The 14,127-nt window shown below is 45.5% G+C and overlaps 1 protein-coding gene across 4 annotated transcripts in view; it reads left to right on the top strand.

Moving 5' to 3' along the window:
• The window catches only part of LOC116949695 (cytoplasmic phosphatidylinositol transfer protein 1-like), a 189,222-nt gene that overhangs the window by 161,496 nt on the left and 13,599 nt on the right, over positions 1 to 14,127 (top strand). For 2 of the 4 annotated variants that reach the window (XM_032967284.2, XM_032967283.2), the window contains exon 9: positions 5,886 to 6,028. The exons of the other annotated variants lie outside the window; for them this stretch is intronic. In XM_032967284.2, the coding sequence (XP_032823175.1) occupies positions 5,886 to 6,028 (143 nt within the window). The remainder of the gene's footprint in view (positions 1 to 5,885; positions 6,029 to 14,127) is intronic. 4 annotated transcript variants of the gene reach the window in all.

Here is a 14,127-nt window from a genome sequence, read left to right as displayed (position 1 = left end):
TGAGACTGTAGCCTCTTTTTGCAAGGGTGACATTTTTTGAATAATATTAGGAAAGGTCACAAATTCTGACGAAGAGCCTGCAACAGAAGAGCCAATCGGCAGCTCATGTCCGCAGCCAATGTTTAAACGCTGGTCGGGCTGTGCACTCCATAATGTTCAAATTGGTCGAATGGCCCCACTGCCACCACCGACCCAGACACCTACATCTCCACGCACGCTTCGCCAACACAGCAACCACAATTGATTTCGATGGGCGCCGTCGTCTCGTCATCCGCCTCCTGGGATGGAGCACCGCTCGCGTGAGCTATTCCGTTCCAAGGGCTTGCAAGGTCAGGAACTTCATCCCGACCGGCTGGATCGTCCCGTGGCCGGACCCTGCCGCTGTCTGTGAACAGAGAGATCGCTCACTAACACCAGCTTCCTTCCCTCTGGCCTCTGTTCAAAAAAACGTTGCCGTCTTGAGCTCGGACCTGGGCTGCGTGTTCCAGAGACTGTCTCATGTGCGACACTTTGCCGAAAGCTGCGTCACTCCCGTGACTGAACTTCCCCGCACTAGTGACGATCACAAAAAAAAAACCTCTTATCAGTTCACTGGATGCTTTGAACATCGAAAAACGATGCTTTTTCGATGTTCATAGCATCACAGCTGAACTCTGTCAAATGTGGGCAATTCATCGGCCACATATGGCCACGGTGGTAAGGGTGCTATCGCTACCCTGACCCTCCCTTCCGCCACCCCAACTCTTACCTGGCTGCCTACAGTTGAGCAGGAGCCAATTGACTTCATTTTATTCAACCTGTGGCCTGAGCCGGGAAGTCGAACCCATGTTATTTGCTTCTTAAGTGAAGCTGCCTTGAAGTCTGACCCTCTACTTCGGGGGCTCCTCGGCACTGCGGAGGAAAGCTGCCACTCCCCTCCTCCTCCTCCTCCTCCCCGCCACTTTTTGTCGAATGCCTTAGGTGAAATTGATAGCACGTTCTTGCGCGTGCGAACCAACATGTGTGTACATGTGCATGAACGCACGGGGTCTGTCGGGAAGATGTCTCTGTACCCGGCTCGTCACATCCAGTGTCACCTATGGCTGTGGGTGCCAGTTGCGCGCCTACTCCAGTGACGGTAAATATTCAGTGAAAATTCACAACACACACACACACACACGTATAAAATATACACATGCGCTTATGCAAATGAACATGTAGAATTCGTAAACCAAAACATACCAATGTCATTACAATCTCGGGAACATCATTGCCGACGAAACTCAGTGCAGTGTTCATGACCGGCCATTCGGAGAAAGAAAAAAAAAATTCGCTGTATCGACGCGTAATTTTCCCATCGATTTTTTTTATAGCCCGGATCAACGACCTTGTTGTGGCCTGTGCCCGCGCGTGAAAAAGGTCAAATGCATCGGCGAGCATTCCGTGATGTGGTAGCCACTGGCGCGCGTTCTTTCTATCGCGCCCCTGTCGGTGGCATTTCACGAACACATCGCGTGCACTCGCGGCCTGGGGGTCGGGGGTAGTTTTGGAAATCGTCGTCCGCAACGCCACTCACGGCAAAAATTGAACCAAAGTCGTTCGAGTTAATTGGGGAGCGCGGCGCAAAATTGACATCGTTTCCACCGCCGTTTCGGAGCTCGATACGCGAGTCCCAGCGTTTTGCAACAGCCGCTCCCGGGGATGCGCGCGCTCGAATGTACTAGATTCTGACATTGAAACGTTTTCAATGTTGGCAGGAATATAATGCGACTTTTCGAGAGCGGTCCGTGCAATGTAATTCTCCGCCCAATTAAATTCTCCCGCGTGCTGCCGTCTGCGACAGTGGTGCCGTGGCGCGAGGGTGGCTAAGGGTCCACAATTGAAAAAGTGACAACGCTTTTGTTCCACTTGTGGGTTGCCTTTGCCCATCATCACTCTCGAGGTCGATAAAAGTAGGACCGCTTTGTGATGAGTTAACAGTGGTTGTCTTGTGAAGAGACTAACCACCCCACCTACCCTCCCCCCCCCCCAGCATAGGAATGTGGAATTTCCATCACAGCAATCAGGATCATAAAATGGGATGAAATTCACGAGAAGCCGAATTTGGCATGATACAGGAGAACTCCTTATTTTACGCATTTTTCTTTGGCAAATAAGAGTTCTTCAGCAAATCTATCCTGCTACCCACACTTTTTCTCACGGGATAAGCATTCCTGGATAACCGCATGGATAATATGATCTGCCATATTAGCTCCCACCCTGCTACATCACCGGTGCCTAACCCTAATGTGGTATCGGATAATAATTAAGAAAAACAATTGAATGTTTACAACAACAACAAAAATCATACTCTTTGGTTCTTTCGGTAAAGTGACGTAGGTAGAAATAAAACAACAAAAATTGTACCTACGTGACTTTACCGAAAGAACCAAAGAGTATGGATTCCTGCAGTCACGAAAACTTCAAATCAAGAAACAACAAAACATCACTTTTGTTCGGATAGCAGCGAGTGGCAAATTGGAAAATTGAATTGCGTATTTGGTGAACGTATGGGTTAAACAAGACGGCGATGTTAATTGGAGCATGAGTAATGAAGTTTCCAATAGAACACGTGCTCGTTTCCATAGCGGAGAGCGAGCAAAGGCACGGGTATGGATTTTTATAGAGGCGTCACGTGTGATGTCACTGACCTTGTTATCTGAACTCAGAATGCCTGCTGCTTGTGACAGCCACAGCAATGGCATTTTTTGTTGTTGTTCCCTAAATGTTTGTTTTTTTAACGACTTACATATAAGCGACGATTTTGCTCAGGATGGCCGTATTTCCATTGATAAACCGCGCCAGAGATTGTAACGATTAGACGAAATTGTGGCCGCGGTTTCAGGGTCGCAAATTCAATCATCGATTGCATTTCTGTCTCGCCCTGTACCGCCTTGTTGTGCATTCCCTCGTTCGTGTGCAGAGCGCGTGTTCGCTTCACGGGTCTAAATGACGTGACGTCAAAAAACCTTGCATAATTTGGTTCTCGACTTGCACGCGATTAGACGGGTGCATTGCAAAGGGTTTCAATCCATATACTCTTTGGTTCTTTCGGTAAAGTCACGTGGGTATAAAATAAAATAAATCACGACGTTTCGGGCGCAACGCAAGCGTCCGTCATCGGTTGGGAGAGCGATGGTCCGCTGTTGATGCAGACTGTTTTTAAAAGGTTTTGAAATGAGTGTCGCCCAAGGTTCATAAAGAAGTGGCCGGGGCTAGTGATGTTAATGTGATAAATTAGCGTGGAACTGTAAGATAGCAGAGCGGCTTCCTCGACGAGGGCACGGAAGTGGCTATGTTAATGTGAGATATTAGCATGATGTTAATGCGATGAATTAGCATGTAAAAGTAAGCTAGGAGAGCGGCCTCCAAGACGATGGCACGGATACATTTTAAGCCAGGCTGTCGTTGCACACCTCTGAAATGACACCGAGCCGTAAGTAATGGGGGTTTCGTTAATAGAATGAAAACTTTATAATCGGCATCATCATTCTGAAGGTATCAAGCGGGCGATGAGCATCACGGAAACAAAAGTGAAAACACCTGCATTCGAAATTTCATTCTAATGTCCAGCATATTGATTGCAAAAGATAGCGAGTGGTTCTTAACCTTCACTGAAGCCGTCACCCCTTTGGTTCTCAATAATATTTTTCATAAAAAATATATATTTATAGAATGTTAACAAATACATAGGTTTGGTGAAACAACGTAGTTGTACTTACGTGCCCGTGCTCAACCTGCTCTCGACGATTTACCTTCTAAAAAACAATCTGGCCACGTCTCGCACACCCCCAGAAAGCCACCGCTCACCCCCAGGGGGTTGCGTGAACCCCAGGTTAAGAAGAAGAACCACCGGCACAATGGATCCCTTACGCAGGGGCCAAGTGGGATGCTGGCGAGCCACACGTGGCTGTTCCCTCTGCGTTTTGGAGGAGCGCGTGCGTCAGGCCCAACTGAATGGAGAACGGTGGGGGGGGGGGGAGGGGGGGCGCTTCACGAAAGATAAAACCCCAAGAACAAAAGAAAAAATTTCATTCGCTCACCCGCCAGGCGTTTTACACTCGAACGTCGACGCGGTTACGGCGAAAAGCGAAATGCGTGCAAAAGTTTTATTTTGCGTTTGCGCGGAAATGTATTGCACAGTCGTCTAACGGCGTTGTGACAGTTGTGCTCTTTCCTTAATGAGATATTCATTTCCCTTCTGCTTTGCCCCATGCATAATGCATGCACTACTTGACAAAGGCTTATTAGGACTGAGCTCCGTCTATCGCATTTGAATTTTCCATTAACGCCTGTCTGGCTGCAGAGAAAGGGCCCCTAATGCTCCTTTTCTTCTTTTTCTTCTTCTAAAAACACAAGCATTAACACTTCTTCGGCTGCCTCTGGATTATTACTCGTAATTATACAATGGACCGACGATATGTGGCTTGCAAGGCTTGGACCCAGAGTGCCTGACTGCTCTGGAATTGACAACTCCAGGGCTGGCGGGTGTGGAGGGCGGTCATCGATGCCATTTATTTAGCGATTCGTTCCTCGCGGTGCCGTCATCGTGGTTGACTGATTTCGTCCCATCGATTTCTATTTATCGATTTCGGCCCCATTTAATTAAACACGACGGCTGAGCGGCCGCCAGAAAAAAAATCCGCTGGCTCTGCAGAGATTGTGTTCTTCAGCAGCTTGGACTCATTGAGAAAATATGCGTGAGCAATTTCGTAGTGGAGGAAGGAAGGATGGGAAGGCGGGGGGGGGGGGTATCAAACAAAGAGCGAGATCAATCTCCGTGGCAATAACTTCTCAACTCACGTTCCATGCAGCCTCGGTCAATTGAAATCTCTTCCTATCGATTTCATTTGCCCGTGGTCACGTGCAACGTGAACTCTCGCGCGCTCGGGGCTTTTTCCCCCAAAAAACCGCACCCGTTCCGAGTGCCACGTGGGGGGAGAAGCGGCCGTGTTTGCGCTGCGGGCGTGAGGTGGTGCCTTTGTAAGGGTGCCAGTAAGGGGACACAGGTGGCGCATCGGCCAGCAGTCATCTCAGTCAGTCGACCCATGCCGCACCTGTTGGGTCTGCCCCGTCACCTCCTGCCGGCGGGCGTTCAACACTTGCACGTGGCCTTAACGTGCACCTAGCCTGGAACAAGCGTCGTGGTGACGTCGCCCCCACTCAGTGTGTGGATGGCTGTTGTTGTTGATGTACGACCACCGGAAAGCAGCCACCACCGGCATGAGGAGTGCGCTGTAAAACGTCCCCCCCCCGCCCCCCGCCCGCTCCCCCCCCCGCCGTGGACGACGACACGAGGAAGATGCATTCTTCAGAACCTTCTCGACCGGCACACGTGGGTGCGTCCCGCAGGCCTGCAGCAGTGATCCTTCGCTTCCAATAACGACTTTTCCGAAAAAAAGCTTTCCTTTGGTCTGCACGAGGCTTGCGGATGGTTTTTTTTTACTCCCTTCCTGGATGCAATGGAACCGTAGAAGCACTTTCCTGCAACGCCGCAAAGATTCCCTGCACTCTTACCCTTGGCGATGGCTCCTTTTTTTTACGTTGGATGACCGCAAGGCTACCTCCAACCCTGACTCTCCTCCTTCCTAAGCGCTAAGCAAGAAGCTGCTTCGGGGGGTAGTAGTGGGCCGGACTAACTCCCTTGGCTTGCTTGCCTTTCCTCCTTTCTCGCACGGTTCCTGCCGACGCCTTGGTGGCCCTATTTTTCCCTTCCTTCGATGCTCCGAGCACTCGGAAACCGAATGACTCCACCCCCCCCCCCTCCTCCTCTGTTGGACATCAGCGTCCATTGTGGTGGCGCGGGAGTTTAAAAAAAAGGCGAAGTCTGCGTTTTGTTGGACACTCTGGAACATACTTTTTTGCAGACATGAGTCTGGAGGACGTCCGTGAGTACGAGCGGAACATGCACGAGAAAACCAATCTCAAAATCGGAGTTCAGGTCTCTCCCGTCGAGAGCCAGGCCGAGCTGATCGACAGCAGTGACGGCCGCGAGACGCAGAAGACAAATGTACGTCACCGGCGTCTCCGTTTCGCTGTCGGGAAATCCAGGACGGCCTCCTCCTCCTTCCTCCTCTTGCTGACCTTTTTGCTGACCTTTTGCTTCCGTTCAGTAAATTGTGATTCGCGCTCGTGCTTTCACCGTTGTGTTTCCTTCCCACTCGAGGTGGCCCCTGTGCGTGTGTGCGCGTGTCGGCAGCCTTTACGTAGCTAGTTTCTGAAAAAAATGTTGCCGTTCACTTTTATAAATAACACGAAATAATATTAAAGGGTCTTTGTCTATAAATAGCGGGGCAGCTCACAGGCATTGATTTAAGCGAGCCTGGTTCTGCCAATGAGACATTGAATGTCGAAACCACTTCAGAATTTGTTTGTGTTGAACTAATGCTGCTGATCTGAAGGCCGTCTGGCCGATGGCACGTTGAAGACATTCCTTTTATTTTTACGTGGAGACAGACATCAGAAGGGGAGTTATATATTTAGCTATTTCAATGGGGCATTGCCAATGTTTAGAATGGGCACCTTTGTGGGAAAACGCCTAATGTCCTGGCCTCTCCAAATCAGGGCATGATGACGCAAGCGTTTTTGCGCAAGGCGCATTTCGACCTTTTCAGCTGTTCACCTTGTCACATGCTCTTAAATTGTTGGATCTGCCACATCCCTCCCCTTTCTTAATGCCCTCCCTGGCTCTTTCTCAACCACCAGCTATGCCAGCTCTTATTTGAACATGCTCGTTGACGTGAAGAGTGCTGGCTGAGCCGTGGTACCCTCATATTAGCTTTGCCTTTGTGCTGTTCGCCGTTTGGCATTCTCTGGTTTAAGACCGGTGAGACAAGGCCAGAAAGGAGGCCGTGTCTGGTGTAGGCCAATTTGTTTCAAGGACAATGCATACATTATCTCCAAAGCAGGTCTGTTTGCATATATTTTTACCACAAGCGCGTGTTGTTAATACAGACTTTCTTTTTTTTGTACTAGGTGTTTATTTGGTGTTTGAACATCTTAACACCTGTATTCTTGTTGGAAAAGGTTTTAGCCTGTTCTTTATTCATCAGTGGCGGATGACTTTGTTACATCTCTCTCTCAAAGGGACCGAGGAAGGGCAGCTATCTCAATGTGGGTGTTATTTTTTCATCTGAGATTTGCAGAGCACAGATACAGTGAATGGAATGTTTGCCTTTGTTTGCCGAGATAATTCAATTTTGCCAGCAGATAATAATACCGTTACCCTTTATTGTAGCAGATATTTACACGGTCGCAAAATGTGTCTCCGCACGATGTGTCGATCACATTGCCACCTTTATATTCTCAATCAAATGCACATCAGTGCTATTTGTGTTGCCTTGACGTTCTGAAGACGGCATGTGTTGACTTGCAAGGACTATAATTAAAGTTCGTCATCCAAAATTGATAGATAATATCTGCAAACCAACATGCGAATTAACGACTATTGCTCAATTTTCCTACGAATCGGGGTGATTGAATTGTAAACTTACGATCATTCCCTATGACTGTGGCATTATTAGACACTTGTCCGTCTAATCATGCAGCAGTCTCTCTTTGAACAATGTTTAGTGACCAGAAAATACATTATCACACTGCAGGGAAAATTATGTGCCTTTTAGTTAACTGAACTCGTTGATGTAATGACACTTTGAAGTATGCTGTGACTTTATCTTTAGCAAAAGGTTAATTGTACTGAATTGGTTTCAGTATTTCAATAACATTCAATCAAGCAATCCATCTTTGTTTTACGTGCCAATATCGCCCTCAATAAAGTGGGCATCGGTGCACCATTCCAGCAGAACCGGGAGCGGTACATGGGGGGGAAGGGGGGGGGCACGGAGCAATAGGAATTAAAAAAAACCTCTCACGGCCGAAGCAGCCAACACCGACTGAGCAAAGTAAATTGCAACCGAGCGAAAAATAAAGGGCAACCGTGTGCAACGGATAGCAAAAGAAAAGTCTGAAAATTGTGACAGTCCACTGCCGGATGAGGGTCCTCTCATGCAATGCCCAGGCGTGAGAGAGTTATTAGACCATACTTCACCACGCTGGTCAGTGCAGGTTGGCAAAGGTGGTGGTGGTGGTGGTGGGAGTGCAGAATCAGAGTGGATTCTGCTGCGATGCCCTCTACTGCCCACAACGCCTACTGCACCCGTCTCTTGCGTATAGTGGTGGTGGTGGTGGCTGCCCATCCATGCACTACCCAGGCTCAAACGCTGCTTAGCTTCCTGAGATGTGATGGGATACGGCGCGTCCACGGTGATTTTGTCACAGTCATGGCTATGGCAGTCCATGATAAACGAAGGATAACAAAAAAGCTCTGTTTTGAAATGTCCTTTGAGTCGCAATTGTCAACGTTTTATAACATTATAAAGTTACGACTTTGAGAACAGATATAATCCAGGCTTTGCTGTGGCCTGCAATAAAAGTACTGCTGCGTGTTTTTCAGTAATCAGAAAATATCATTTTGCATTTTGGAGTAATATGAACTTGAATCGCATGTCACAGTGACATAAAAAGTAACATTTATAACGTTCTTAAATGTTGACTTAAGACGCCCGTGACTGCAGGAATTCATATTCTTTGGTTCTTTCGTCACGTAGATAGAAAAATAATAATAATAAATACAGTGAATAAAAATCAAAAGAATAAAATTAAAATACAAATAATAAAAAACAAAAAAACACTAATGTAGACTGTAGCCTGGTTCTTAATCGGAGTGAGTGTACTGGCAGTCTATAATGTAGACTGTAGCCTGGTTATTACGTTTGGTGAGTGTACTGGCAGTCTATAATGTAGACTGTAGCCTGGTTCTTAATCGGAGTGAGTGTACTGGCAGTCTAATGTAGACTGTAGCCTGGTTATTAAGTTTGGTGAGTGTACTGGCAGTCTATAATATAGACTGTAGCCTGGTTAAATTTTGATTTAAAGCTTTCGTGACTGCAGTAATTCATATTCTTAGTTCTTTCGGTAAAGTCACGTTGAAGGGAAACAACAAAATAATAAAATATTATTATTGTTTTATATATTTTGTTATTTTGTTGTTTCCCTTCAACGTGACTTTACCGAAAGAACTAAGAATGTGTAGTCTGGTTATTAAGTTTGGTGAGTGTACTGGCAGTCTATAATGTAGACTGTAGCCTGGTTCTTAATCGGAGTGAGTGTACTGGCAGTCTATAATGTAGACTGTAGCAATGGTTATTAAGCTGGGTGAGTGTACTGGCAGTCTATAATGTTGACTGTAGCCTCGTTATTAAGTTTGGTGAGTGTACTGGCAGTCTATAATGTAGACTGTAGCCTCGTTATTAAGTTTGGTGAGTGTACTGGCAGTCTATAATGTAGACTGTAGCAATGGTTATTAAGTTTGGTGAGTGTACTGGCAGTCTATAATGTAGACTGTAGCCTGGTTCTTAACCTCGGTGAGCGTACTGGTGTAGAGCAGGACTTCGTCCCCGGGTATCAAGGATCACACGGAGACCAGATTCTGTTCAGGGTTGCCCGCCGTTAATTTCTTCTCTCTCTCTCTCCACACTTCCCCTCGTTCCGGGCACTCTCTACCCCTGCACGTCCCTTTCTTTCTCCTCACTCCCTCTCTCTCTCTCCAGGCTACCCCCCCGCACGTCTTCACTAGAGCCCCCCTTTTCCCCGCTCCCCACGGGACGTCTCCGACTCTCTCCTCTCTCTGTCCTCTCCCGGTCCCCCCGTTTATTACACGCTTTTTTTGTATTAACTCTGTCTGTTGTATCCTCAAATCTTGTAACTCAATTTTTACCCACTTCCCAATGTGGTATCGACTGCAAACTTGTTATACTTATGTCACACTGATGACAATACTGTATTCTATCATTAAAAAATAAAATATATTTGTATTTTTTTAAACATTATTTTTTCTACGTTATGTTTCGGCTTGGGTCGAATTGTCCACGCTCAACTGACGTTGGCTGTAACTGGCCACGGTCCCGTACGTCGTGGCAAGCTTCGGGGCCACTTCCTTGGAGTCGTGCAGTTCTTCCATTACTAGTACATTTCATGAAAGCGTGTTTTTTTAAAGTATTTTTTTAAATATTACTTATTATCCCCCCTTCTTCGGGCTCCTATTTTTCCGTCCCCCTTCCCGCGCTCGCCCCTCGTTCGGGCCTCGCGGTAATCCTCTACACTGGCAGTCTATAATGTGGCGTAAAAAAAAATAAACCCGGACACAGCGGCGTTCAGCATCGCAGTCGCAATAGGCCGTCAGCGCTGCTTGTCACCCTGCTGCCAGAGCACGGGGATGTGGATTTGGTTTGTCCCTTGACGTTGTTCTGGGGCGGTCTGAGCAGGAGTGGCTAAAAAAAGGTTAGGGGTCACGGTTTAGGAGGTCCTTGATCCTTTTTGGCTGTCATTCTTTGTAAAGCCGCCCGTGCCTGTCGATCCGATGCAACGTTACATTCTGCACGCTGGACAGGTGGCAAATCCCGCTTGGATGTGACTTGGTTTTCTTGGTGTGTTTTAAAAAAAAAATATCCACACATACATCACTCATGATAGAGACCGAAAGAGGAGGAGGGTTTTTCCACAATTCTGGCTGTCGCCTGACGAGGCTGGTTGTAATTAGCAGCGAAACGTCGTACTCGAACTGTAAATGCTGTGGCTTTACTTTCCAGCACACCGGTGTGCTGTACTAGTAACTTATTGGCACGTTTTGTTTACGTGACAAACCTTACTAATTGACTGTGTCTTGTGGTGGCAGGTTTAACGACGCATTTATATTTACTCGATATAACCAAAAAAGCCTCTATTATGAATAATGTTGGTCACGAAAGCCTACATGTTAAACGTACATGACTTGGATGGACAGAATCGGCTATCATGTTTATTTAAAAATGCCAGCATCTCTCAACACAAACTGAAAGGATGTGACATTTGATACGAAGTTTAGTCTAATGACAGTTCAGTATTCTGTAAAGAAAATGTAATTTTAAGTGGGAACAGCATTTTATAAGTCAAAAGTTGGTATTTTTGTGTTATTGCTTTGTGTTATTGCAGGTTGTAGAAAGACTTTGGCTCACTCAGTGGGGACTCTGTCAATGTTTGTGCAATTTAGCACACCGTTCCCTGCTGTCTCCTTGTTTGTACAAGTAAGGTGGCATTTTCAGTGGGCATGCTGTGACGATGTGATGGGGGGGGGGGACGACTTAAAGCGGTAATAATTCCTTTACATGATGGATATTTCATAACCATGTTAATTTGTAAAAGACTTTGGTCATCAAATTATTACTCACATTTGAATGGGGCATTTGGTTAAAAAAAGGACTCTGAGGCTTATCGAGTATAGAATTTTTATGGCAGTAAATAAACAAGGAAGGAAATGGAATTTAAGTTTACGTTTGGGACTAGCGATGAACTGTTGGAATTGAGTAAGTCCCAGAAAGCAAACACGTACACAAACACTCCGGTTGTGTACGCTGCACAATTCTACAAGTTACCGGGAATGTAATGAGTTTTAATGTGGCAGAATGAAAGAAAAAAGACCCAACCTTTTTTCATCCACATGCTTAGGAGATGTATAGTCTACCACATTCCCCTTCGCACGGCAGAGAAACACCAAGACTGGGAACACACTTCTTTCCCTGCCATTTTGTAAGGGCAGGTGTCATTGCAAGTCTTGGGTGCGCCTCCTTGTTCTCATATTGGGGAGTTTATTTCAGCTGAGTGAGATCTCATTTTTGTTGTCCTTTCCCCGCACCTCTGATTAGCAGGGTTGCCTCCATACGGTGCGAAATAAGTTCAACATACATAAATTCTACATGATGAAAAATAAGAATAGGTTTTACCCTTTTTGGCAACACTGGCAAAAAAGTCCCATAGATATAACTGCTTTGATTCCTTGCCATTAGTGTTCGGATACTTGCTTTGTCTTTATACTTTTTGCCTTTTGGCGTTCTCTGGTCTAACACTGATGAGACAAGGCGAAAAAGAAGGCTGCTGACTCTGGTGTAGGCCAATCAGTTTCAAAAGCAATGCAGAAATTATCAGAGCATGTTTGTTTGCATGTCTTAACACAAATATGTGTGGTTAATGCAGACTTGATGCCTTGCAAAAGGATGTGTTGTTTTGAACGTCTTAACACCGTTTTTTTATTGCCAGATAGGGTACATTCTAGATTTCGTGACTGCAAGGATTCATACGCTTTGGTTTTTTCGGTAAAGTCACGTAGGTAAAATAAAATGCATGAAAACAACTCAATTAAACCACGACGTTTCAGAGGCAACACAAGCTTCCGTCTTCAGGTGGAAACCATCAAAAATGATTTAATTGAGTTTTCATTTATTTTATTTTACCTACGTGACTTTACTGAAAAAAACAAAGATGGGTAAAACCTATTCTTATTTTTCATAATTGTTGATACTGTCAAAAAAGGTCCCGTAGATATGCATACATACAATTAGTTACATGTTTTTTTCTGACTATTGAAGGGGCTCACTGCTGGTAAAAAAAAGCAAAAACGCTGTTCTCTCTATCATTGTGCCTCACCTGATTGTTGAAAAGCAAAGCACGAGGAGGATTTGAAGGTGAAGATTGTGAAATGGACCCAATATTTGAGGTAGAGGGAAAACCGCTGTTGTGGCAGTTACAGAAACCACGCGAACCATTACGAGTGTTCGAGGTCTCCAGTGTGTCTCGCAGATTATACCATGGTGTTGTTGGCTACGATGTTTGATGTTTTTCTCTGCGTGCTGATAGCTACATCAGAAACCGAATCAGCAGAGCGAAAGGTGGGTTATTGTGCCAGACAACTATAAACTATTTGTATTTTACCAGGTAAGTCCCACTGAGCTATATATAGCTCTTTTTCAGAAGCGACCTGGCCACAAATGATAGCTCAACAAAGTGGCTTATCGCGTGTACATTTTTTAAACAGACATACAACACGTGGGTACAACCCGAGAACACATCAGAGAGAAATCAACCCTGTCTCTTTTTTTGTTATTGAAAGACAGTACTGTACTAACCACGTGCATGTGTGCGTAACAAATTCCAATTGGCAACGTTCCATCCTGACTCTAACCTTCGACGTTTACAGATCTCTGTTGTGACTTGTCGCGAGTGGTATTATTGGATTGAGCAGAAATCCTGGAGGAGAGCTGTCTCTCAAAGTAACCCGCATCAGCCTTGTTATCGTATTCTGTTGCCAAGCTCCCTAAACTCTTCAATGTAAAGTGCAACTTAGCAATAGCGTTCATCAGCAGTGTAAGTCATTTACCATCATTGAATATTGGTTCTTCCTTACATATTATATCTGTTGCCACTTCTACTATATAGGTCGAACGTGTGGAGGGTCTTTATAAGTGATAAATAAATATCCTCTGGTGAGATTGGAATATTAGAATATAGTGTGCCATTGTTATAGCTCAGGCCTGACATTTTGACCGTGACCAAATTATAGAAAACTAATAACTGGATGCATCTCCATTTGCAAATGACATGTGCATTTATTTTCTGTTTGAGCTTTCAATTAGTTTAATACGGGACACACACATTTAATTACATATGCACATGCCTTAAATCTTGGTCATAAGTGTGCACAGACAACTGCATTTGTCATTACAATATTTGGAGCGCAACTATCCCGACTACCCTCCCTCACTGCCACCACCACCCTTGGGCTATTCTATGAATTGTCACAAGCCATTTCACGGAATGAATTGTTCTTTTGACATTGCAGTGAATAGTATGGCCTCTAGTGGCTGCGGGTGTAAAGTGAATACTACATGCAAACATATATTCTTGATTGTATGTACGTATGTTGAACTTATTTTGTACCATACGTAGCCAATCATGCTAATTGGAGGCGCGGGACTCGTGTCGGTGTCTGTACAGCAACTATTTTTTGGCTTCCAGCGGTTTTATCCCAAAGAAGCGCCATAGCATATGGGGATGTATTTAGTCTCGGGAAGCATTCACAAAGGACAGAGCTGCAAATTGCAAAATGACAAGCAGAGCAAATATTCAAATGTGGCTGTGAGGTCAGTACCCGGCAGGACTCCTCTTGTGTACACACATTATTGGAGACATCTCTGATGTCTGCTGTAATTAGTGGAAGGCAAATCCTGTAATCTTCTCACA

The sequence above is a fragment of the Petromyzon marinus genome, chromosome 37 (genome assembly GCF_048934315.1).
Source record: "Petromyzon marinus isolate PM22_M1 ecotype Great Lakes invasive population chromosome 37, UKy_Petmar_22M1.pri1.0, whole genome shotgun sequence".
In the NCBI taxonomy this organism is placed as follows: Eukaryota; Metazoa; Chordata; class Hyperoartia; order Petromyzontiformes; family Petromyzontidae; genus Petromyzon; species Petromyzon marinus.
The sequence above is the reverse complement of the archived record's forward strand: the minus strand, read 5'-3'. Positions and strand labels throughout refer to the sequence as shown.